This window comes from Scyliorhinus canicula, chromosome 10, assembly GCF_902713615.1.
Source record: "Scyliorhinus canicula chromosome 10, sScyCan1.1, whole genome shotgun sequence".
Taxonomy (NCBI): Eukaryota; Metazoa; Chordata; class Chondrichthyes; order Carcharhiniformes; family Scyliorhinidae; genus Scyliorhinus; species Scyliorhinus canicula.
In genome coordinates this window covers 444,203-470,893 of record NC_052155.1, presented here as the reverse complement: position 1 = coordinate 470,893, position 26,691 = coordinate 444,203, and the positions used below count along the sequence as shown (strand labels likewise).

Below are 26,691 nucleotides of genomic sequence, written 5' to 3'. Positions count from 1 at the left end.
GAGAATTGTGTGCGGTTCTGGTCACCTCACTATAGGAAGGATATGGAAGCATTGGAAAGGGTGCAAAGGAGATTTACCAGGATGCTGCCTGGTTTGCAGGATAGGTCTTATGAGGAGAGGTTGAGGGAGCTAGGGCTTTTCTCTTTGGAGCGGAGGAGGATGAGAGGCAATTTAATAGAGGTTTATAAGATGATGAGGGGGATAGATAGAGTGGACGTTCAGAGACTATTTCCTCGGGTGGATGTAGCTGTTACAAGGGGGCATAACTATAAGATGCAGGGTGGGAGATATAGGAGGGATGTCCGAGGTAGGTTCTTTACTCAGTGGTTAGGGTGTGGAATGGACTGCCTGCTGTGATAGTGGAGTTGGACACTTTAGGAACTTTCAAGCGGTTATTGGATAGGCATATGGAGCCCACCAGGATGATTGGGAGTAGGTTGATTTGATCTTAGTTTCAGACTAGTTCAGCACAACATCGTGGGCCGAAGGGCCTGTACTGCGCTGTACTGTTCTATGTTCTATGCACTCAGTCCCACATTAACCCCATATGTGGCAGACCCTTACTCAACTACTGGGTTTCGTAACAACCCATCTGGTTCACTAATGTCCTTTAGGGAAGGAAATCTGCCGTCCTTACCCGGTCTGGCCTACATGTGACTCCAGACCCACAGCAACGTGGGTGACTCTGGAATGACCCAGTGAGTCACTGAGTTCGAGGGCAATTAGAGATGGGTAACGAATGCTGGCCCAGCATCACCAATATCCTAGAATTAATTTCAAAATATATTTTTATTGGTTAATGTCAGTGAGCGATATGGAACAAAGATTGGTTTGTGTGATTTTGGTTCAAATCAGCGGTGATTTTACGGAATATGGGAGCAGACTTGTGGGACTGAACGGTCGATTTGTGTTCAGAGGAAGTAACTGTTTTGAGTGTTAGAATCCGGTGGTTCTTTATTAATGCTTCCTGATGCCATCAATCAGAGAATTGAAGTCTAACTGTTGTGCTTGTGTCACAGTGAATGGTCAGTGGTCAGCGTGGAGTGAATGGTCAGACTGTGATGCAGAGTGTAGCAGTGGAGTCCGATCCCGCCAGCGAGAGTGTGTCAACCCACCGCCAAAGAATGGAGGCCTGACATGTCCAGGCGTCGCCATGGAGACAGAGTCCTGTAACCGACACCTCTGTCCAGGCACAATGGGTGAGTTGATTCCCGACAGCCCAGACAGCACGGTAGCATGGTGGTTAGCATAAATGCTTCACAGCTCCAGGGTCCCAGGTTCGATTCCCGGCTGGGTCACTGTCTGTGCGGAGTCTGCACGTCCTCCCCCTGTGTGCGTGGGTTTCCTCCGGGTGCTCCGGGTTCCTCCCACAGTCCAAAGATGTGCAGGTTAGGTGGATTGGCCATGCTAAATTGCCCGTAGTGTCCTGTAAGGTTAGGGGGGGTTGTTGGGTTACGGGTATAGGGTGGATATGTGGGTTTGAGTAGGGTGATCATTGCTCGGCACAACATCGAGGGCCGAAGGGCCTGTTCTGTGCTGTACTGTTCTATGTTCTATGTGTCACCATCCAGTATCCTGAGCAGAATATCTGGATGAGAGTTCCCGTCAGCAATTCCAGAGGGTTTACCCCTCTGACGTTTCGGGCCTTGGCTGCGGGCTCTGTGAGAGACACTGTTTCATTCCCTACATGTAGTCAGATCCCGTGGTCTTTGTAATTCTCATTTATATCTATGAGCAGAGGGTTTGATCAGGGTGAATGTGCCATTGTTCTGTGAACACCGCCTTTGGCCCATGTTATGACCACAGCAGATGATCATTGCCGAGCAAAACCAAACCCCAGGGAGGAACTTGACATCGCCTTTGTTTTGTATTTGGGTAAACAAGCAGGGAACAGACCAATCCAAGTCCAGTAACACTTTGGGGATTTTAAACATTAAAGTTAAAAGGTTTATTAACAAGAAGAAAAAAAAAATCGCTTTATTGTCACGAGTAGGCTTCAATGAAGTTACTGTGAAAAGCCCCTAGTCGCCACATTCCGACACCTGTTCGGGGAGGCTAGTACGGGAATCGAATCGTGCTGCTGGCCTGCTTGGTCTGCTTTAAAAGCCAGCGATTTAGCCCAGTGAGCTAACCCAGCCCAGCCACAAAAAAAAACGTAAGCGCATGAGATTACAGCTACAGTTAAGATTAGTGCGACAAAACATTCCCCCCCCACCTAAAGACTACTTAGTCAGACTCACAAGTACAACCTTCCAGGGAACACGCCCTCGGAGATTTCTAACAATTAAAATCTTGTAATATTAGCCAAGCAAAGCTGCTGTTGCTTTAATAAAAGTAAACCACACAACCTCTCAAATTCACTGCCCTCTGGATGGCTGATTCAAACTTCACACCCCAGGATTTAAGAGGTTGGACTGACCCTTGACCTGGGCTTTGAGGGGTCAGCCTGACCCTTGACCTGGGCTTTGAAGGGACAGCTTGACCCTTGACCTGGGCTTTGAGGGGTCAGCCTGACCCTTGACCTGGGCTTTGAGGGATTGGAGGTTGTGGTTCTGATTTTATTTCAGATACTTTGACTGTTTCTGCTGTTTTTCAGAGTGTGATTCTGGGATGGTTTACGTGACAGCTGATGGATGTGACGATCGTTCCTTGGATCCCTGTCCAAACTCCTGCCAGGGCCTGAGCTCTGAGACAAACTGTAGCTCTGACTGCTTGGAAGGTTAGTCTGACTGGATCCAGATTGAGCAGCAATAACCTGATCCTTTGGCATCCTGATATTGTCACAGTGGGCGGGATAAAGAGAGTGCAGCTTTCAGACACAGAGAGCTGGGCTCAGTTTGGTTGGAGGGAGGGGACTTGGGAGGTGGCAGGAAATGCTCCTTGATTTCCACTATTTTCTGACGGCAGTGCTGCTGGTAGAATTTAAATTAAATAATAAATCTGTATGAAGCTGGTTTCAGTAATGAAATGAAAAATGAAAATGAAAATCGCTTATTGTCACGAGTAGACTTCAATGAAGTTACTGTGAAAAGCCCCTAGTCGCCACATTCCGGCGCCTGTTCGGGGAGGCTGGTACGGGAATGGTGAAACAGCCATCAGTTATTGTTAAAACTTCACTAATGTCCTTCAAGGAAGGAAATCTGCCATCCTTACCCGGTCCGGCCTACATGTGACTCCAGACCCACAGCAACGTGGTTCATTCTGAAATAGCCGAATGAGACACTCAGTTTCAGGGCAATTAGGGATGGGCAACAAATGCTGGCCCAGCATCACTAACATTCTGTGGAAGAATTGTAACCATCAATGTTCTTTAAATATTAGTAAAATAAATCAAGATGATTGGTGAGTGACGGGTAACATTTAAATAGGAGCAGATCCCCTTTACTAAGATCTATTGATCTCGGCCTTAAAAATACTCCATGACCCCCCCCCCCCCGGCTTCCACTGCCCCACCACCCCCCCAACCCCCCCAGCTTCCATCGCTTCCCCCCCCGGGTTCCACTGCCCCCCCCCCCCCCCCCCCCCCCCCCCAGTTTCCACCACTCCCACCCTGGCTTCCACCGCTCCCCCTCCCCCCAGGTACCCTGTCTAGTCCTATTAGAATTTTATAGGTTTCTATGAGGTCCCCCCTCATTCTTATGAATTCCAGCGAATACAATCCTAACCAACTCAATCCCTCCATGTACGTCAGTCCCACCATCCCTGGAATCAGTCTGGTAAACCTTCGCTGCACTTCCTCGAGAGCAACAACATCCTTCCTCAGAGAAGGAGACCAAAACTGCGCACAATACTCCAGGAGTGGCCTCACCAAGGCCCTGTACAATTGCAGCAACACATCCCTGCTTCTGTACTCAAAACCTCTCGCAATGAAGGCCAACATACCATTAGCCGTCTTTACCGCCTGCTGTACCTGCATGCTTACCTTCAGCGACTGGTGCACAAGGACACCCAGGTCCCGCTGCACATTCCCCTCTCCTAATTTTGGCCATTCAAGTAATAAACAGCCTTCTTGTTTTTGCTACCGAAGTGGATAACCTCCCATTTATCCACATTATACTGCATCTGCCATGCATGTACCCACTCACTCAGCCTGTCCAAATCCCGCTGAAGCATCTCTGCATCCTCCTCACAGCTCACCCTGCCACCCAACTTTCTATCATCTGCATATTTGGAGACATTACATTGAGTTCCCTCATCCAAATCATTAATATATATTGTGAATAGCTGGGGTCCCAGCATCGATCCCTGTGGTACCCCACCAGTTTCACCCTGCCGGTTTGAAAAAGACTTGTTAATCCCAACTCTTTGTTTCCTGTCTGCCAACCAGTTTTCTATCCACCTCAATACACTGCCCCCAATCCCATGCACTGTAATTTTACAGGCTAATCTTTGATGCGGGAATTTGTCAAAAGCCTTTGGAAAGTCCAAATAAACCACATCCACAGGCTCCCCCTCATCAACTCTACTAGTTACATCCTCAAAGAATTCCAGTAGTCAGTTTCTGACTGTAAGGGACCTACATTTATCTTCACCAATCTTTTTCTCTTCACTTAGCAATAGAAACTTTTACAGTCAGTTTTTATGTTCCCTGCAAACTTACTCTCGTACTCTCTTTTCCCCTTCTTAATCAATCACTTGGTCCTCATTATCGAATATGTCACTCATCTCTGTACAGGTACCTGCTTTTTACTCAAGTTTAACACTTTCCTTAATTACTTTACTGAGCTATGGATTGTGGGTGGGTCCTTCCTAATCTTCCTTATGAGCAGAAATCTACTTATTCTGAGTATTCTGAAACACGCTGGAATCTCTGCCATGCTCTGTATTGATCTATCCCCAAGCCGAGGGTCCCAGTTCACTGCAGCTCACACCGATTTCCTGCCCAGAATGTGCTGCTCTAAGAAACTGTCTCAAAAGCATCTGTGATCTAATCCCGGCTGCTGCTGGTACTGCTCTCAGAGGGCGGAGAGTCTCTGCAACTTTCTTCCGCAATAGGCCATGGAAGCTGAATCTTTGAATATTATTAAGGCTGAGTTGGAGAGATTCTTGATGAACAAGGGGGTGAAAGGTTATCGGGGAGTTGTAAGATTGAGCTCACAGTCAGATTAGCCAATGGTCTTACTGAATGGGATATCAGGTTCGAGGGGCTGAGTGGCCTCCTCCTGCCCCTAATTCCCATGTTTATCTGGAGGACGGGACTGAATTCTCTGGTCTTCAGGCCCGTGTTTCTCCTGTTCTCGATTGCCGCTGCAGGTCAACGGGATTTCTCATTGAAGACCCCCCCCCCCCCCCCCCCCCCCCCCCCCCCCAATGGATGTTGAGGTTAGGGATAGATGTTTGATTACTCTTGGTCAAGTCGGCATAAGGAGGGAGAATGTGTTGGGTATTCTAAAATGCATTAAAGTGGACAAGTCCCCAGGTCCGGATGGGATCTATCCCAGGTTACTGAGGGAAGCGAGGGTCGAAATAGTTGGGGCCTTAACAGATATCTTTGCAGCATCCTTGAACACGGGTGATGTACCGGAGAATTGCTAATGTTGTCCCCTTATTTAAGAAGGGTAGCAGGGATAATCCAGGGAATTATAGACCTGTGAGCCTGACATCAGTGGTAGGGAAAGCTGCTGGAGAAGATACTGAGGGATAGGATCTATTCCCATTTGGAAGAAAATGGGCTTATCAGTGATAGACAGCATGGTTTTGTGCAGAGAAGGTCATGTCTTACCAACTTAATAGAATTCTTTGAGGAAGTGACAAAGTTGATTGATGAGAGAAGGGCTGTAGATGTCATATACATGGACTTCAGTAAGGCGTTTGATAAGGTTTCCCATGGCAGGTTGATGGCAAAAGTGAAGTCTCATGGGGTCCAGGGTGTACTAGCTAGATGGATAAAGAACTGGCTGGGCAACAGGAGACAGAGAGTAGTAGTGGAAGGGAGTGACTCAAAATGGAGAACTGTGACCAGTGGTGTTCCACAGGGATCCGTGCTGGGACCACTGTTGTTTGTGATATACATAAATGATCTTGAGGAAGGTATAGGTGGTCTGATTAGCAAGTTTGCAGATGATACTAAGATTGGTGGAGTAGCAGATAGCGAGGAGGACTGTCAGAAAATACAGCAGAATATCGATAGATTGGAGAGTTGGGCAGAGAAGTAGCAGATGGAGTTCAATCCGGGCAAATGCGAGGTGATGCATTTTGGAAGATCCAATTCAAGAGCGAACTATACGGGAAATGAAAAAGCCCTGGGGAAAATTGATGTACAGAGAGATCTGGGAGTTCAGGTCCATTGTACCCTGAAGGTGGCAACGCAGATTGATAGAGTGGTCAAGAAGGCATACAGCATGCTTGCCTTCATCGGAAGAGGTATTGAGTACAAGAGTTGGCAGGTCATGTTACAGTTGTATAGGACTTTGGTTCGGCCACATTTGGAATACTGTGTGCAGTTCTAGTCGCCACATTACCAGAAGGATGTGGATGCCTTGGAGAGGGTGTAGAGGAGGTTCACCAGGATGTTGCCTGGTATGGAGGGTGCTAGCTATGAAGAAAGGTTGAGTAGGTTAGGATTGTTTTCGTTGGAAAGATGGAGGTTGAGGGGGGACCTGATTGAGGTCTACAAAATTATGAGAGGTATGGACAGGGTGGATAGCAACAAGCTTTTTCCATGAGTGGGGGTGTCAGTTACAAGGGGTCACGATTTCAAGGTGAGAGGGAGGCCGGGATCCAGTGGCACGGAGGCCGGGATCCAGTGGCACGGAGGCCGGGATCCAGTGGCACGGAGGCCGGGATCCAGTGGCACGGAGGCCGGGATCCAGTGGCACGGAGGCCGGGATCCAGTGGCACGGAGGCCGGGATCCAGTGGCACGGAGGTCGGGATCCAGTGGCACGGAGGCCGGGATCCAGTGGCACGGAGGCCGGGATCCAGTGGCACGGAGGCCGGGATCCAGTGGCACGGAGGCCGGGATCCAGTGGCACGGAGGCCGGGATCCAGTGGCACGGAGGACGGGATCCAGTGGCACGGAGGCCGGGATCCAGTGGCACGGAGGCCGGGATCCAGTGGCACGGAGGCCGGGATCCAGTGGCACGGAGGCCGGGATCCAGTGGCACGGAGGCCGGGATCCAGTGGCACGGCGGCCGGGATCCAGCGGCACGGAGGCCGGGATCCAGTGGCACGGAGGCCGGGATCCAGTGGCACGGAGGCCGGGATCCAGTGGCACGGAGGCCGGGATCCAGTGGCACGGAGGCCGGGATCCAGTGGCACGGAGGCCGGGATCCAGTGGCACGCCGGCCGGGATCCAGTGGCACGGAGGCCGGGATCCAGTGGCACGGAGGCCGGGATCCAGTGGCACGCCGGCCGGGATCCAGTGGCACGCCGGCCGGGATCCAGTGGCACGCCGGCCGGGATCCAGAGAGACACCAGAGGGTTCAGCAGGACAGCTGTCCCTTTCACACCGAGTTGTTGTGATCTGGGAGGTGCTCCGGAAGCAGTAACAGCAACAATAACTTTCCAAAGGGAATAAATCCTGGAAGATAATAATTTACCAGGTTCTGGGGAAAGAGCAGAGGGAGTGGATCTGATTGGATAGATCCTTCAGGAAGCTGTCACAGACACGATGGGCTGAATTTATAAGTTGTCTCATTCTCTCATTTTTGGCCACTCATTTCCTCGAAGTAGTTGAGACACAAACTATGGACTTGGATCATCAGCCATGTTCAGAATGAATGGTGGAGCAGGCTTGAGGGGCTGAATGGCCCCCTCCTGTCTCTATGTTTCTAAAATATATAAAGTGTGTAATTACCTGATGGGACTGTAAATGCTTCAGGACAGGTGTCACGTTGATGTGTGATGGTCTATTAGGGACATATGAGGAATGATTTAAACACTTTGTTCTCTTCCAGGCTGCCGATGTCCACAGGGTCTGTTCCTGCAGGATCGAAGCTGTGTGAATGTCACCGGGTGTCGCTGTTACTGGAGGACCAATATTTACCAACCTGGACAAGTTATCCAAATGAACAAATGCAACCATTGGTAACCAAGTCCTCAAACCAGTCAACCAATGACAGTCATTCTCCAGCTCACCAATTAATCAGGGCCAATTGCTCTCCAGTCAACCAATTAGGACATCCGCTTACCAATCAGGAGCATTTTCTGACCAATCAGGGACATCTAACCAATCAGGGGCATCCGCTAACCAATCAGGGACATCCTCTGACCAATCAGGGGCATCCGCTAACCAATCAGGGGCATCCTCTGACCAATCAGGGGCATCCTCTGACCAATCAGGGGCATCCTCTGACCAATCAGGGACATCCTCTGACCAATCAGGGACATCCTCTGCAGTATACTCCATATCTCATGGCTCCAGTATTAGATACGATACGGTACAGTCTGTATCTCATGGCTCCAGTATTAGATACGATACGGTACAGTCTGTATCTCATGGCCCCAGTATTAGATACGATACGGTACACTCTGTATCTCATGGCTCTAGTATTAGATACGATACAGTACAGTCTGTATCTCATGGCTCCAGTATTAGATACGATACGGTACACTCTGTATCTCATGGCTCCAGTATTAGATACGATACGGTACAGTCTGTATCTCATGGCCCCAGTACTAGATACGATATGGTACAGTCTGTATCTCATGGCTCCAGTATTAGATACGATACGGTACAGTCTGTATCTCATGGCCCCAGTATTAGATACGATACGGTACACTCTGTATCTCATGGCTCCAGTATTAGATACGATATGGTACAGTCTGTATCTCATGGCCCCAGTATTAGATACGATACGGTACACTCTGTATCTCATGGCTCCAGTATCAGATACGATATGGTACAGTCTGTATCTCATGGCCCCAGTATCAGATACGATATGGTACAGTCTGTATCTCATGGCCCCAGTATTAGATACGATATGGTACAGTCTGTATCTCATGGCCCCAGTATTAGATACGATATGGTACAGTCTGTATCTCATGGCCCCAGTATCAGATACGATACGGTACAGTCTGTATCTCATGGCCCCAGTATTAGATACGATACGGTACACTCTGTATCTCATGGCCCCAGTATCAGATACGATACGGTACACTCTGTATCTCATGGCCCCAGTATCAGATACGATACGGTACAGTCTGTATCTCATGGCCCCAGTATTAGATACGATACGGTACAGTCTGTATCTCATGGCTCCAGTATTAGATACGATACGGTACAGTCTGTATCTCATGGCCCCAGTATTAGATACGATACGGTACAGTCTGTATCTCATGGCTCCAGTATTAGATACGATATGGTACAGTCTGTATCTCATGGCCCCAGTATTAGATACGATATGGTACAGTCTGTATCTCATGGCCCCAGTATTAGATACGATATGGTACAGTCTGTATCTCATGGCCCCAGTATTAGATACGATACGGTACAGTCTGTATCTCATGGCCCCAGTATTAGATACGATACGGTACAGTCTGTATCTCATGGCCCCAGTATCAGATACGATACGGTACAGTCTGTATCTCATGGCCCCAGTATTAGATACGATATGGTACAGTCTGTATCTCATGGCCCCAGTATTAGATACGATACGGTACAGTCTGTATCTCATGGCCCCAGTATTAGATACGATACGGTACACTCTGTATCTCATGGCTCCAGTATTAGATACGATATGGTACAGTCTGTATCTCATGGCCCCAGTATTAGATACGATACGGTACAGTCTGTATCTCATGGCTCTAGTATTAGATACGATACGGTACAGTCTGTATCTCATGGCCCCAGTATCAGATACGATACGGTACACTCTGTATCTCATGGCTCCAGTATTAGATACGATACGGTACAGTCTGTATCTCATGGCTCTAGTATCAGATACGATACGGTACACTCTGTATCTCATGGCTCCAGTATTAGATACGATATGGTACAGTCTGTATCTCATGGCTCCAGTATTAGATACGATATGGTACAGTCTGTATCTCATGGCCCCAGTATTAGATACGATACGGTACACTCTGTATCTCATGGCTCCAGTATTAGATACGATATGGTACAGTCTGTATCTCATGGCCCCAGTATTAGATACGATACGGTACACTCTGTATCTCATGGCTCCAGTATTAGATACGATACGGTACAGTCTGTATCTCATGGCCCCAGTATTAGATACGATACGGTACTCTGAGACTCTGAGCTGGATTCTCCGCCCCGCCGCGCCACGTTTCTGCCCCGACCCGCCGGCTGGATTCTCCGTTCTGCCGGCTGGTGAATGGGGTTTCCCATTGTGGGGCAGCCACACGCCGCCAAATCCCTCCCACTGAAAGTCAGCATTGTATAGAATCCCTACAGTGCAGAAAGAGGCCATTCGGCCCATCGATTCTGCACCAACACCCTGAAAGAGCCCATACTGGGGCCCACTCACCCACCCTATCCTTGCAAACGCTACACATCACTAAACACTAAGGGGCAATTTATCACGGCCAATTCACCTAACCCGCACATCTTTGGGCTCTGGGAGGAAACCCACGCAGACATGAGGTGAAAGTGCAAACTCCACATAGAGTCAGCCAAGGTCAAAATTGAACCCGGGTTCCTGTCGCTGTGAGCTCCCAGTGCTAACCACTGTGCCGCCATGCCACCCACATTCAGCTTTGATACACTCACAAATGTGTGGAGCCTTAATGCAGGACCTGACCTTGAACTCAGAGAGCAGCCAGTTTCTTACCTGAAGTATTAAAGAAGGAATGAAGGGTGTAGCTCACAGGAAGTGATAATCTGAATTTAAACCATCAACTCTAAAAGCTAATTGACAATGCTGACCCAAATTCTAACCATAATCCTTACTGCTGAACACAAACTCTAAACCTGACTTCAACACTGACCCTGAAGCATGCTTTATATTGGAGATTGTAGACTTGAGTGGGAGCTGACCTGTGATTGTTAAAGGCCTCGCCCTGAGCTAACGGGTGAATAAATGCTGATTGTTAAAGGCCTCGCCCCGAGCTAACGGGTGAATAAATGCTGATTGTTAAAGGCCTCGCCCCGAGCTAACGGGTGAATAAATGCTGATTGTTAAAGGCCTCGCCCTGAGCTAACGGGTGAATAAATGCTGATTGTTAAAGGCCTCGCCCCGAGCTAACGGGTGAATAAATGCTGATTGTTAAAGGCCTCGCTCTGAGCTAACGAGTGAATAAATGCTAATTGTTAAAGGCCTCGCCCTGAGCTAACGGGTGAATAAATGCTGATTGTTAAAGGCCTCGCTCTGAGCTAACGAGTGAATAAATGCTGATTGTTAAAGGCCTCGCTCTGAGCTAACGAGTGAATAAATGCTGATTGTTAAAGGCCTCGCCCTGAGCTAACGGGTGAATAAATGCTGATTGTTAAAGGCCTTGCCCCGAGCTAACGGGTGAATAAATGCTGATTGTTAAAGGCCTCGCCCCGAGCTAACGGGTGAATAAATGCTGATTGTTAAAGGCCTCGCTCTGAGCTAACGAGTGAATAAATGCTAATTGTTAAAGGCCTCGCCCTGAGCTAACGGGTGAATAAATGCTGATTGTTAAAGGCCTCGCTCTGAGCTAACGAGTGAATAAATGCTGATTGTTAAAGGCCTCGCTCTGAGCTAACGAGTGAATAAATGCTGATTGTTAAAGGCCTCGCCCTGAGCTAACGGGTGAATAAATGCTGATTGTTAAAGGCCTTGCCCCGAGCTAACGGGTGAATAAATGCTGACTGTTTAATGACCTTGCCCAGAGCTAACGGGTGAATTATTCTTTTGCTGCTAGTGTCTGTAATCACGGCCGCATTTCCTGCGATGATTCGCTGTGTCCAGTCGATTGTGGTTGGTCAGCGTGGTCGCCGTGGACACCATGTGACACTCGGTGTGGTGTCGGAGTTGAAGAGAGATACAGGTTTGGAAACGATTGTGACAAAGTCGCTGATCAGATTGATCTCTGCCGGGAGTGCAGCGTCTCGCTTGCAATAATCATTCATTCGGAGCATTTCCAGTATTTATTCTTTCATTGGGGTCTGAGTGCCGCTGGTTAGGTCAACATTTGTTGCCCATCCCTAATTGCCCTTGTGAAGGTGATGATGAATCTCCCTCTTGAACCGCTGCAGTCCCTGAGGTGTAGGTACACCCACAGTGCTGTTAGGGAGGGAGTTCCAGGATGTTGCCCCAGCGACAGTGAAGGAACGGGGATATATTTCCAAGTCAGGGTGGTGAGGAGTATTGTGTTCAGTTTTGGTCTCCTTACTTGAGAAAGGACGTACTGGCGCTGGAGGGTGTGCAGAGGAGATTCACTAGGTTAATCCCAGAGTTGAAGGGGTTGGATTATGAGGAGAGGTTGAGTAGACTGGGACTGTACTCGTTGGAATTTAGACGGATGAGGGGGGATCTTATAGAAACATTTAAAATTATGAAGGGAATAGATAGGATAGATGCGGGCAGGTTGTTTCCACTGGCGGGTGACAGCAGAACTAGGGGGCATAGCCTCAAAATAAGGGGAAGTAGATTTAGGACCGAGTTTAGGAGGAACTTCTTCACCCAAACGGTTGTGAATCTATGGAATTCCTTGCCCAGTGAAGCAGTCGAGGCTCCTTCATTACATGTTTTTAAGGTAAAGATAGATAGTTTTTTGAAGAATAAAGGGATTAAGGGTTATGGTGTTCGGGCCGGAAAGTGGAGCTGAGTCCACAAAAGATCAGCCATGATCTAATTGAATGGCGGAGCAGGCTCGAGGGGCCAGATGGCCTACTCCTGCTCCTAGTTCTTATGTTCTTATGTGAGTGACTTGGAGGGGAACCTAATTCTGGATCGATTTCTAGGGAATGAAGCCAGACAGGTGGCTGATGTGATGGTGGGGGAGCATTATGGTGATAGTGACCACAACATGGTTCAATTTTAATTTGTTATGGACAAAGAAATAGACAAGTTGCAAGAAAAAGGTTTTGGATTGGGGTAGAGTTGATTTTAGTAAAATAATGCAGGATCTGTCCAGAGCGCAGTGTCCGAAGCCAGAGCACAGTGTCCGGAGCACAGTGTCCAGAGCGCAGTGTCCGGAGCGCAGTGTCCAGATAGCAGTGTCCGGAGTGCAGTGTCCGGAGTGCAGTGTCCGGAGTGCAGTGTCCGGAGTGCAGTGTCCGGAGCGCAGTGTCCGGAGCGCAGTGTCCGGAGCGCAGTGTCCAGAGCGCAGTGTCCAGAGCACAGAGTCCAAAGCTGGAGCGCAGTGTCCGGAGCGCAGTGTCCGGAGCGCAGTGTCCAGAGCGCAGTGTCCAGAGCGCAGAGTCCAAAGCCGGAGCTCAGTGTCCAGAGCTCAGTGTCCAGAGCTCGGTGTCCAGAGCTCAGTGTCCAGAGCTCAGTGTCCAGAGCGCAGTGTCCGGTGCGCAGTGTCCAGAGCGCAGAGTCCAGAGCGCAGAGTCCAGAGCCGGAGCGCAGTGTCCAGAGCGCAGTGTCCGGTGCGCAGTGTCCAGAGCGCAGAGTCCAGAGCGCAGAGTCCAGAGCCGGAGCGCAGTGTCCAGAGCGCAGTGTCCGGTGCGCAGTGTCCGGTGCGCAGTGTCCGGTGCGCAGTGTCCAGAGCGCAGTGTCCGGTGCGCAGTGTCCGGTGCGCAGTGTCCGGTGCGCAGTGTCCGGTGCGCAGTGTCCGGAGCGCAGTGTCCGGTGCGCAGTGTCCGGAGCGCAGTGTCCAGAGCGCAGTGTCCGGTGCGCAGTGTCCGGAGCGCAGTGTCCGGAGCGCAGTGTCCAGAGCGCAGTGTCCGGAGCGCAGAGTCCGGAGCGCAGTGTCCGGAGCGCAGTGTCCGGAGCGCAGTGTCCAGAGCGCAGTGTCCAGAGCGCAGAGTCCAAAGCCGGAGCTCAGTGTCCAGAGCTCAGTGTCCAGAGCTCAGTGTCCAGAGCTCAGTGTCCAGAGCTCAGTGTCCAGAGCGCAGTGTCCGGTGCGCAGTGTCCAGAGCGCAGAGTCCAGAGCGCAGAGTCCAAAGCCGGAGCGCAGTGTCCAGAGCGCAGTGTCCGGTGCGCAGTGTCCAGAGCGCAGTGTCCGGTGCGCAGTGTCCGGTGCGCAGTGTCCGGTGCGCAGTGTCCGGTGCGCAGTGTCCGGAGCGCAGTGTCCAGAGCGCAGTGTCCGGTGCGCAGTGTCCGGTGCGCAGTGTCCGGTGCGCAGTGTCCGGAGCGCAGTGTCCAGAGCGCAGTGTCCGGTGCGCAGTGTCCGGTTGCGCAGTGTCCGGTGCGCAGTGTCCGGTGCGCAGTGTCCGGGAGCGCAGTGTCCGAGCGCAGTGTCCGGAGCGCAGTGTCCAGAGTCCAAAGCCGGAGCGCAGTGTCCAGAGCGCAGTGTCCGGTGCGCAGTGTCCGGATCACAGTGTCCAGAGCGCAGTGTCCGGAGCGCAGTGTCCGGAGCGCAGTGTCCAGAGCGCAGTGTCCGGTGCGCAGTGTCCGGTGCGCAGTGTCCGGTGCGCAGTGTCCGGTGCGCAGTGTCCGGAGCGCAGTGTCCAGAGCGCAGTGTCCGGTGCGCAGTGTCCGGTGCGCAGTGTCCGGTGCGCAGTGTCCGGTGCGCAGTGTCCGGAGCGCAGTGTCCGGAGCGCAGTGTCCGGAGTGCAGTGTCCGGAGCGCAGTGTCCAGAGTCCAAAGCCGGAGCGCAGTGTCCAGAGCGCAGTGTCCGGTGCGCAGTGTCCGGATCACAGTGTCCAGAGCGCAGTGTCCGGAGCGCAGTGTCCGGAGCGCAGTGTCCGGAGCACAGTGTCCAGATCACAGTGTCCCTGGATAGGGTCCCCGGATAGGGATAGGGACCCCGGATAGGGATAGGGACCCCGGATAGGGATAGGGCCCCGGATAGGGATAGGAACCCCCGGATAGGGTCCCCGGATAGGGACCCCGGATAGGGATAGGGCCCCGGATAGGGATAGGTCCCCGGATAGGGATAGGGCCCCGGATAGGGATAGGAACCCCCGGATAGGGATAGGGCCCCGGATAGGGATAGGAACCCCCGGATAGGGTCCCCGGATAGGGTCCCCGGATAGGGACCCCGGATAGGGACTCCGGATAGGGATAGGGTCCCCGGATAGGGACCCCAGATAGGGACTCCGGATAGGGATAGGGTCCCCGGATAGGGACCCCGGATAGGGACCCCGGATAGGGTCCCCGGACCCCGGATAGGGATAGGGTCCCCGGATAAGGATAGGGTCCCCGGATAGGGTCCCCGGATAGGGACTCCGGATAGGGATAGGGTCCCCGGATAGGGACCCCGGATAGGGACCCCGGATAGGGACCCCGGATAGGGACTCCGGATAGGGATAGGGTCCCCGGATAGGGACCCCGGATAGGGACTCCGGATAGGGATAGGGACCCCGGATAGGACCCCGGATAGGGACTCCGGATAGGGTCTCCGGATAGGGATAGGGACTCCGGATAGGGTCCCCGGATAGGGACCCCGGATAGGGACTCCGGATAGGGATAGGGATCCCGGATAGGGATAGGGACTCCGGATAGTGTTCCCGGATAGGGTCCCCGGATAGGGACCCCGGATAGGGATAGGGATCCCGGATAGGGATAGGGACTCCGGATAGGGACCCCGGATAGGGACTCCGGATAGGGATAGGGATCCCGGATAGGGACCCCGGATAGGGACTCCGGATAGGGATAGGGATCCCGGATAGGGATAGGGACTCCGGATAGTGTTCCCGGATAGGGTCCCCGGATGATACAAAGTTGGGTGGGAGGGTGAGCTGTGAGGAGGATGCAGAGATGTTTCAGTGGGATTTGGACAGGCTGAGTGAGTGGGCACATGCATGGCTGATGCAGTATAATGTGGATAAATGGGAGGTTATGAAAAATGAAATGAAAATTGCTTATTGTCACGAGTAGGCTTCAATGAAGTTACTGTGAAAAGCCCCTAGTTGCCACATTCCGGCGCCTGTTCGGGGAGGCTGGTACGGGAATTGAACCGTGCTGCTGGCCTGCTTGGTCTGCTTTAAAAGCCAGCGATTTAGCCCAGTGTGCTAAACCAGCCCTTTATGAAGGCAAACTATTATCTGAATGGCCATAAATTAGGAGAGGGGAATGTACAACGAGACCTGGGTGTGCTCGTACACAGTCGCTGCCGGTAAGCAGGTACAGCAGGCGGTAAAGAAGATGAATGATATCCTGGCCTTTACAGCACGAGGATTCGAATACAGGAGCAGCGATGTCTGACTGCAATTGTACAGGGCCTTGGTATGGGCGGGTCTGGAAAAACTCACTCATGCAGTTTCTGTGAGACGGTCTTCCTTTCTATTATTGCACAGTAAGAAGTCTTACAACACCAGGTTAAAGTCCAACAGGTTTGTTTCAAACACGAGCTTTCGGAGCACGGCTCCTTCTTCAGGTGAATGGTTCAAAGTGGAGAGGATCTCCAGGAAGATCGCGCATATAGACACTGACATTCAGTTTCTACAAAGATGCAAAAAAGCAGACAAACCATTCACCTGAAGAAGGAGCCATGCTCCGAAAGCTCGTGTTTGAAACAAACCTGTTGGACTTTAACCTGGTGTTGTAAGACTTCTTACTGTGCTCACCCCAGTCCAACGCCGGCATCTCCACATCATGTCTATTATTGCAGATTGCAGTTGCCAGATTTTGACTCCATTGTGTTCCACTCCATGTATAGGTCTCCAACAAACCCCTCTGCCTCAATCGATGGGCTGCCATGTGTAGGAGACAGTCTGGGTGTGCGGGCTTGTTATACACCCTGCAAACTAGGTAAGGTTTAACCCATCATTATAATAAACTTCCTTATAATAAACATAGTAAATAGAATCAGGAGGAGGCCATTCAGCCCCTCAAGCCCACACCGCCATTCATTCTGATCATGGCTGGTCATCCAACTCATTAACCTAATCCCGCTTTCCACCATATCCTTTCATCCCCTTCACCCTAAGTGCTGTATCTAACTGCGTCTTGACTATATTCAATGTTTTAGCATCAACTCCCTCCTGTGGTAACAAATTCCACAGACTCACCACTCTCAGCGTGAAGAAATGTCTCCTCATCTCTGTCCTGAATGGTCTACCCCGTATCCTCAGACTGTGACCCCTGGTTCTGGACACACCCACCATCGGGAACATCCTTCCTGCATCTACCCTGTCCCCATCGGGAACATCATTCCTGCATCTACCCTGTCCCCATCGGGAACATCATTCCTGCATCTACCCTGTCCCCATTGGGAACATCCTTCCTGCATCTACCCTGTCCCCATCGGGAACATCCTTCCTGCATCTACCCTGTCCCAATCGGGAACATCCTTCCTGCACCTACCCTGTCCCCATCGGGAACATCCTTCCTGCATCTACCCTGTCCCCATCGGGAACATCCTTCCTGCATCTACCCTGTCCCCATCGGGAACATCCTTCCTGCATCTACCCTGTCCCCATCGGGAACATCCTTCCTGCATCTACCCTGTCCCCATCGGGAACATCCTTCTGCATCTACCCTGTCCCCATCGGGAACATCCTTCCTGCATCTACCCTGTCCCCATCGGGGAACATCCTTCCTGCATCTACCCTGTCCCCATCGGGAACATCCTTCCTGCATCTACCCTGTCCCCATCGGGAACATCCTTCCTGCATCTACCCTGTCCCCATCGGGAAACATCCTTCCTGCATCTACCCTGTCCCCATCGGGAACATCCTTCCTGCATCTACCCTGTCCCATCGGGAACATCCTTCCTGCATCTACCCTGTCCCCATCGGGAACATCCTTCCTGCATCTACCCTGTCCCCATCGGGAACATCCTTCCTGCATCTACCTGTCCCCTCGGGAAAATCCTTCCGCATCTACACTGTCCCCATCGGAACCATCCTTCCTGCATATTGACCCTGTGCCCCATCAGGAACATCCTTCCAGCATCTACCCTGTCCCCCATCGGGAACATCCTTCCTGGCATCTACCCTGTCCCATCGGGCACAATCCTTGCCTGATCTACACTGTCCCAATCGGGAACACTCCCTTCCTGCATCTACCCTGTCCCCATCGGACACTCCTTCCCTGCATCTACCCTGTCAGTCCTGATTCGAATTTTATACGTTTCTATGAGATTCCTCTAATTCTTCTGAACTTATGAATTACCATTGAATCTAATACTAAACATTCAGTCCCTCCATCATACATCACCCCCCAGTCCTGCCCAGGAATCAGTCTGATAACCTTTGCTGCCCTCGCTCTATAGCTGGACCATTCTCTCCGGCATAAGGAGACCAAAACTGCATCCCCCCACCCCCCCACCCCCCCCCCCCCCCGACCCCCCCCACCCCCGACACCCCCCCCCACCCCTCACCCTCTGACCCCTCACCCCCGACCCCTCACCCCCCGACCCCCTCACCCCCCGACCCCCTCACCCCCGACCCTCACCCCTCACCCCCCGACCCCCTCACCCCCCGACCCCCTCACCCCCCGACCCCCTCACCCCCCGACCCCCACCACCCACCCCTCACCCCCCCCACCCCTCACCCCCCGACCCCCCGACCCCCTCACCCCCCCACCCCCTCACCCCCCGACCCCCTCACCCCCCCCGACCCCCTCACCCCCCCGACCCCCTCACCCCCCCGACCCCCTCACCCCCCGACCCCTCCCCCCTCACCCCCCCGACCCCCTCCCCCCCCCTCACCCCCCCGACCCCCTCACCCCCCCGACCCCCTCACCCCCCCCCCCCACCCCCCTCACCCTCCGACCCCCTCACCCTCCCTCCGACCCCCTCACCCCCCCCCCCCCCCCCCGACCCCCCCCACCCCTCACCCCCGACCCCCCCACCCCCCGACCCCCCTCACCCCCCGACCCCCTCACTCCCCGACCCCCTCACCCCCCGACCCCCTCACCCCCGACCCCCTCACCCCCGACCCCCTCACCCCCCGAGTCCCTCACCCCCCGACCCCCTCACATCCCGACCCCCTCACTCCCCGACCCCCTCACTCCCGGCCCTGCTTCTCCCTGCCCCCTCTCTTGGCCCTCCCTCTTTCGCAACTTCTCCCTCTCAATCTGCCTCTTTTTGCAATGACTCGGTCTCTTCCTTTGTTCAGATGTTGCTGAGTCGGTTCATGGCTGGACCATGTGGTCTCCATGGTCACGCTGCAGTCGGACCTGTTTCTATGATGTGGATGAAGTGTCCATCAGGAGACGATTCCGACATTGTCCCAGTTCCGATGGGACCAATTCCAGCTGCCAAGGAGAATCCATTCAGGAAGAGCAATGTCTTATTCACCCGTGTGCAGGTGGGAGCCGTGTTAGTGATGAGCAGAGAGTGTGTATTCTGGATTGCTGTGGAATGATGCATCATACAGTTCTGTATGCACATGTCTTAGTCGTGTGCTGGTGCTGTGCGTGTGCTGGTGTGGAGCGTGTGCTGGTGCGGAGCGTGTGCAGGAACAGAGGGACCTGGGTGAAGATGTGCAGAGATCATTGAAGTGGGCAGGACTGGTGAAAATGAAAATGAAATGAAAATCGCTTATTGTCATGAGTAGGTTTCAATGAAGTTACTGTGAAAAGCCCCTAGTCGCCACATTCCGGCGCCTGTTCGGGAAGGGTGGTACGGGCTGGTGCTGGCCTGCCTTGTTCTGCTTTCAAAGCCAGCGATTTAGCCCAGTGTGCCAAACAGCCCCTTAGGAGAGAGCAGTTATTGAAGCAGAGAGTATTCTGGGATGTATTAACTGGGACACAGAGTACAGCAACGAGGAGGTTATACTGAACTTATACAGACACTAGTTAGTCCTCAGCTGGAATATTGGGCACAGTTCTGGGAGCCACACTATGGGAGGGATGTGAACACATTGGAGAGAATGGGGAAGAGGTTCACAGGAATGGTTCCAGGTGTGAAGAGCATGTTATTATTTTAATAGTTTGAGTACATTGTGTGTGTTTGTGTGTGTGAGACTAATTTAATTAAGCTGTGGACTGAGTATTGATAGAATTGGAAGCAGCAAAGGGACTGGGTGTAAGTTGATTTGAAGTGAATAGGGCCAAGTTGGATGGTTTACATATAAACACAACATGAGTAGAAAATTTCCATTTGGAGATAAGTGAGGATTTGGATTTTTAGCTGTTGAATTTTGAATGGAGGTCAGGGTGTTGCCATAATAATTAAGGAAAAGTTATTCAATTTTATTTTACCCAGAAATAGGGGCCGTCCGTAGAACCATAGAAACCATAGAATCTCGACAGTGCAGAAGGATATCTTTCAACCCCTTGGATCTGCTCCAACCCTCTGAAAGAGAACTTTACCTCAGCCCACACCTCCACCCTATCCCCATAACCCTACCTAACCTTTATTGGACACTAAGGGCAATTTATCACGGTCAATCCACCCAACCTGCACATCTTTGGACTGTGGGAGGAAACCGGAACACCCGGAGGAAACCCACGCACACACTGGGAGGACGTGCAGACTCCGCACAGACAGTGACCCAGCAGGGAATCGAACCTGCGACCCTGGCGCTGTGAAGCCACAGTGCTATCCACTGTGCTACCGTGCTGCCCACAAATCCTGGAAATGATAAATTTCAAAGAAGGATAAGGACAATGGAGAAAGAGGAAAGAATGTTTTTAAGGAGAGGGTGGAAGCTGTGTTGAGGCATGGCCATGTAAGATCTCCTGAAGAGTGTGCTCAAGGTGAACGGTGAAAAAGTGAAGATCTGGTTGTCCCACAGAACAGGACTTTGCTTCAAAGCCATGGATTTGCACAATCGAGAGAGACAGGGTGAGAGAGAGAATCCTGTGAATACCAGTGGGCTGCTCTTTGTGATAATATTGGTGGAATTCTAGAGATTAAATTGATATAAGGATTTATGTCTAAAAGGAACATTTATCAGTTGAATCAATTAAGAATCTGTTTTTATGCAAATGTTCCCTCAGTCTAATTTTTAAGTATGTTGATGCAATCTTGTGCATATAAGTTTTATTTTGTTAATAAATGTTCCAATTTAATATATGAAATCTCCCACAAAATATTTGGTTCTTGACTTCAGTACATGTATCTTCTCATCGTGAAATACAAATTGAAAATAGTTATGATAACTTGTCCATGTTTCCCCCTGCCGGATCGAACACAGCGATGAGGAACTTCAATTCTGAAGATAAATTGGAATAGTTCAGATGGTTCTCTGTGCAGAAGAGAAAGCTGAAAGGCTGCTCACCGGCTGAAACATCGAGACGGTCGACACCTGATCCGTGCCCCGTCCTTGTGAATCACATAATTCGCAAAGTGGAGACTTCCGGTGGCGGCCATGGAGGAGTAGGTCGCACATTTGATAGCTCCAGCCTCTGATGGACTTTTGGACCTTTCTCTCCCGTTTTTTTCAGATTTTATTGGATAAATCAGTGAAGAGTGAGACAGTGAGGAGAAATCCCCCTCCGGTGTAGGAGAATTGGACCAGAAGTGGCCGTGTGAGAAGACAAAGTTCTATAGGGGAGACGCAAGCAGAGCCGGCAATGCGGGACAGCATGGCGGAGAGCAAGGGCCGCAGGGAGACGGCACAATGGTCGACGGAGCAGCTGGTGAAGTTTTTTGAAGATTGCTTTGCCAAGCTGAAGAAGGACACGCTGGACCCGTTCAAGGCTTCGATTGATCAGGTGGTACAGAATCAGGAGACCCACAGACGTGTGATCCAGGAGGTGGAGAAAAAGGTGTTCCGAGCACGAGTAATACATACTCTGTCTCTCTCGACTGTGCAAATCCATGGCTTTAAAGCAAAGTCCTGTTCTGTGGGACAACCAGATCTTCACTTTTTCACCGTTCACCTTGAGCACACTCTTCAGGAGATATTACATGGCCAGGCCTCAACACAGCTTACACCCTCTCCTTAAAAACATTCTTTCCTCTTTCACCATTGTCCTTATCCTTCTTTGAAATTTATCATTCCCAGGAGTTGTGGGCAGCACGGTAGCACAGTGGATAGCACTGTGGCTTCACAGCGCCAAGGTCCCAGGTTCGATTCCGACCTCGGGTCACTGTCTGTGCGGAGTCTGCACGTTCTCCCCGTGTCTGCATGGGTTTCCTCCGAGTGCTCCGGTTTCCTCCCACAGCCCAAAGATGTGCAGGTTAGGTGGATTAGCCGTGATAAATTGCCCTTTTGTCCGGAAAGGTTGGGAGGGGTTGTTGGGTTACCGAGATAGGGTGGAAGTGAGGGCTTGGGTGGGTCGGTACAGACTTAATGGACTGAATGGCCTCCTTCTGCATTATATGTTCTATGGGGTACATAAGGTGGAGATGATGAATGACCATCAGAAAAGAATGCAGGAGAAGCTGGAGGACCTGGAGAACAGGTCCAGGAGGCAGAATCTGAGAATCGGCGGCCTCCCTGAAGGGGATCAGATCGGATGCGAGGGCCTATGTGACGGACATGCTGGAGAAGTTGTAGGGGGCTGAGGTGTTCCCTCGGCCCCTGAAGTGGATAGGGCGCACAGAGCCCTCGCGAGGAAGCCCCGAGTGAACGAGCTGCTGAGGGCGATGGTGGTACGCTTTCACCGATTCCTGGACAAGGAACACGTTCTGCGGTGGGCCAAGATGGAACGGAGCAGCAAGTGGGAGAATTGTGAGCTGCGCATTTATCAGGACCTGGGTGCGGATTTGGCCAAGAGGTGAGCTGGGTTTAATTGGGCAAAAACGGCACTCTTTAAGAAGGGGGTGAAGTTCGAGATGGTGTACCCAGCCCGTCTGTGGGTCACATATGAGGAACAGGATTTTTACTTTGAAACACCGGACGATGTATGGACTTCCATCAAGGAAAAAATACTGGCGGTGATCTAAAGACACTGAATCCTTGGAGAGCATTGTAGTGGTGATTTGTTGTGTTAGGTTGGATAAGAAGTGTTTTGTGCAATAAGGTGCTGTTTCGATGGCTACAGTTAACTTTGTCTTACTGGGAGCTGGGTGGAGGGGTGTGGTTTTTGTGGTTGTTTTTTTGCTGTTTTTTCTGATTTTTTTTACTGGGGAATGTGATAAGAACATAAGAACTAGGAGCAGGAGTAGGCCATCTGGCCCCTCGAGCCTGCTCCGCCATTCAATTAGATCATGGCTGATCTTTTGTGAACACAGCTCCACTTTCCGGCCCGAACACCATAACCCTTAATCCCTTTATTCTTCAAAAAACTATCTATCTTTACCTTAAAAACATTTAATGAAGGAGCCTCAACTGCTTCACTGGGCAAGGAATTCCATAGATTCACAACCCTTTGGGTGAAGAAGTTCCTCCTAAACTCAGTCCTAAATCTACTTCCCCTTATTTTGAGGCTATGTCCCCTAGTTCTGCTTTCACCCGCCAGTGGAAACAACCTGCCCGCATCTATCCTATCTATTCCCTTCATAATTTTAAATGTTTCTATAAGATCCCCCCTCATCCTTCTAAATTCCAACGAGTACAGTCCCAGTCTACTCAACCTCTCCTCATAATCCAACCCCTTCAGCTCTGGGATTAACCTAGTGAATCTCCTCTGCACACCCTCCAGCGCCAGTACGTCCTTTCTCAGGTAAAGAGACCAAAACTGAACACAATACTCCAGGTGTGGCCTCACTAACACCTTATACAATTGCAGCATAACCTCCCTCGTCTTAAACTCCATCCCTCTAGCAATGAAGGACAAAATTCCATTTACCTTCTTAATCACCTGTTGCACCTGTGAACCAACTTTTTGCGACTCATGCACTAGCACACCCAGGTCTCTCTGCACAGCGGCATGCTTTAATATTTTATCATTTAAATAATAATCCCTTTTGCTGTTATTCCTACCAAAATGGATAACCTCACATTTGTCAACATTGTATTCCATTTGCCAGACCCTAGCCCATTCACTTAACCTATCCAAATCCCTCTGCAGACTTCCAGTATCCTCTGCACTTTTCACTTTACCACTCATCTTAGTGTCATCTGCAAACTTGGACACATTGCCCTTGGTCACCAACTCCAAATCATCTATGTAAATTGTGAACAATTGTGGGCCCAACACTGATCCCTGAGGGACACCACTAGCTACTGATTGCCAACCAGAGAAACACCCATTAATCCCCACTCTTTGCTTTCTATTAATTAACCAATCCTCTATCCATGCTGCTACTTTACCCGTAATTTTTTTAACGTAGAATTTACAGTGCAGAAGGAGGCCATTCGGCCCATCGAGACTGCACCGGCTCCCGGAAAGAGCACCCTACCCGAGGTCAACAGCTCCACCCTGTCCCCATAACCCAGTAACCCCACCCAACACTAAGGGCAATTTTGGACAATAAGGGCAATTTATCATGGCCAATCCACCTAACCTGCACATCTTTGGACTGTGGGAGGAAACCGGATCATCCGGAGGAAACCCACACACACACAGGGAGGACGTGCAGACTCCGCACAGACAGTGACCCAAGCCAGGAATCGAACCTGGGATCCTGGAGCTGTGAAGCAATTGTGCTATCCACAATGCTACCGTGCTGCCATGCATCTTTATCTTATGCAGCAACCTTTTGTGTGGCACCTTGTCAAAGGCTTTCTGGAAATCCAGATATACCACATCCATTGGCTCCCCGTTATCTACTGCACTGGTAATGTCCTCAAAAAATTCCACTAAATTAGTTAGGCAAGACCTGCCCTTTATGAGCCAATGCTGCGTCTGCCCAATGGGACAATTTCTATCCAGATGCCTTGCTATTTCTTCCTTGATGATAGATTCCAGCATCTTCCCTACTACCGACGTTAAGCTGACTGGCCTATAATTACCCGCTCTCTGCCTACCTCCTTTTTTAAACAGTGGCGTCACGTTTGCTAATTTCCAATCCACCGGGACCACCCCAGAGTCTAGTGAATTTCGGTAAATTATCACTAGTGCATCTGCAATTTCCCTAGCCATCTCTTTTAGCACTCTGGGATGCATTCCATCAGGGCCAGGAGACTTGTCTACCTTTAGCCCCATTAGCTTGTCCATCACTACCTCCTTAGTGATAACAATCCTCTCAAGGTCCTCACCTGTCACAGCCTCATTTCTATCAGTCGCTGGCATGTTATTTGTGTCTTCCACTGTGAAGACCGACCCAAAAAAACCTGTTCAGTTCCTCAGCCATTTCCTCATCTCCCATTATTAAAACTCCCTTCTCATCCTCTAAAGGACCAATATTTACCTTAGCCACTCTTTTTTGTTTTATATATTTGTGGAAACTTTTACTTTAAAAAGAATTTTTTGAAAAATATATATCAACAGAACAATAATAACAATAACAATAATAATAAACACCCCCCGGCACCCGTAACAACGCATATAACAACCCCCCCCACCCCCCCCCAACCCAATAAACAACAAAATAAATTAACAATAAGCAAATTAACTTAACTTAAACACTATCCCCCTAAACCCCCATCCCCCCCCCCCCCTTTCCCCCCCTCCCCCCCCCCCCCCCGGGGTTGCTGCTGCTGCTGACCTAGTACCTTATCGTTGAGCCAGAAAGTCGAGGAAAGGCTGCCACCTCCTAAAGAACCCTTGTACCGACCCCCTCAGGGTGAATTTGACCCTCTCCAGCTTAATGAATCCCGCCATGTCATTGATCCCGGTCTCCACGCTCGGAGGTCTCGCATCTTTCCACTGCAGCAAGATCCTCCGCCGGGCTACTAGGACGCAAAGGCCAAAACACACCGGCCTCTTTCGCCTCCTGCATTCCCGGCTCCACCCCAACCCCAAATATCGCGGGTCCCTAGCCTGGCTTGACCCTGGATCCCACCACCCTCGACACCGTCCTCACCACCCCCTGCCAGAATTCCCCCAGTGCCGGGCATGCCCAGAACATATGGGCATGGTTCGCTGGACTTCCCGAACATCTGACACCCCTGTCTTTCGCCCCCAAAGAACCTACTCATCCTAGAATCCGGACATGTGGGGCCCGGTGCAGCACCTTGAACTGGATGAGACTAGCCTCGCACATGAAGAGGAGGGAGTTCACCATCTCCAGGGCGCCCGCCATGTCCCCTCCTCAATCTGCTCCCCAGCTCCACCTCCCACTTAGCCTTCAGCTCCTCTACCGACGCCTCCCCCACCTCCTGCATTACCTGGTAGATGTCAGACACCTTCCCATCCCAACCCACACCTCCGAAAGCACCCTATCCATTACCCCCGCGGGGGCAGCAAAGGGAAACCCCTCCCACCTGCCGCCTAGCAAACGCCTTGACCTGAAAGTACCTGAACAATTCCCCGGGGGAGCTCAAACTTCTCCTCCAGTTCACCCAGGCTCGCAAACCTCTCCGTCAATGAACAGGTCTCCAACTCCTAATGCCCGCCCTGTGCCACCCCCAGGAACCCGCCATCAATGTTCCCTGGGACAAACCGGTGGTTCTCCCGTAGCGGGGCCTCCACTGAGCCCCCCCACTTCCCCCCTGTGTCGCCTCCACTGCCCCCAAATCTTGGGGGTAGCCCCCACCACCGGGCTCGTAGTGCACCTCGTTGGAGGGAGCGGCAGCGGCGCCGTTACCAGTGCCTTCAGGCTCGTGCCTCCACAGGACGCCATCTCCATCCGTTTCCATGCTGCCCCCTCCCCATCCATTATCCACTTACGTACCATCGAGACGTTAGCCGCCCAATAGTACCCAGAGAGGTTGGGCAGCGCCAGCCCCCCTCTATCCCTGCCCCGCTCCAAAAAGACCCTCCTTACCCTCGGAGTCCCGTGCGCCCAAACAAATCCCAGAATGCTGCTGTTCACCCTCCTAAAAA

The 26,691-nt window shown here is 51.4% G+C and overlaps 1 protein-coding gene across 1 annotated transcript in view; it reads left to right on the top strand.

The window, feature by feature from the left end:
• The window catches only part of scospondin (subcommissural organ spondin), a 443,172-nt gene that overhangs the window by 5,707 nt on the left and 410,774 nt on the right, over positions 1 to 26,691 (top strand). Inside the window, exons 4-9 of the mRNA XM_038810430.1 lie at positions 1,020 to 1,199; positions 2,597 to 2,719; positions 7,897 to 8,026; positions 11,792 to 11,917; positions 16,640 to 16,731; positions 19,044 to 19,235. Of these exons, the coding sequence (XP_038666358.1) occupies positions 1,020 to 1,199; positions 2,597 to 2,719; positions 7,897 to 8,026; positions 11,792 to 11,917; positions 16,640 to 16,731; positions 19,044 to 19,235 (843 nt within the window). The remainder of the gene's footprint in view (positions 1 to 1,019; positions 1,200 to 2,596; positions 2,720 to 7,896; positions 8,027 to 11,791; positions 11,918 to 16,639; positions 16,732 to 19,043; positions 19,236 to 26,691) is intronic.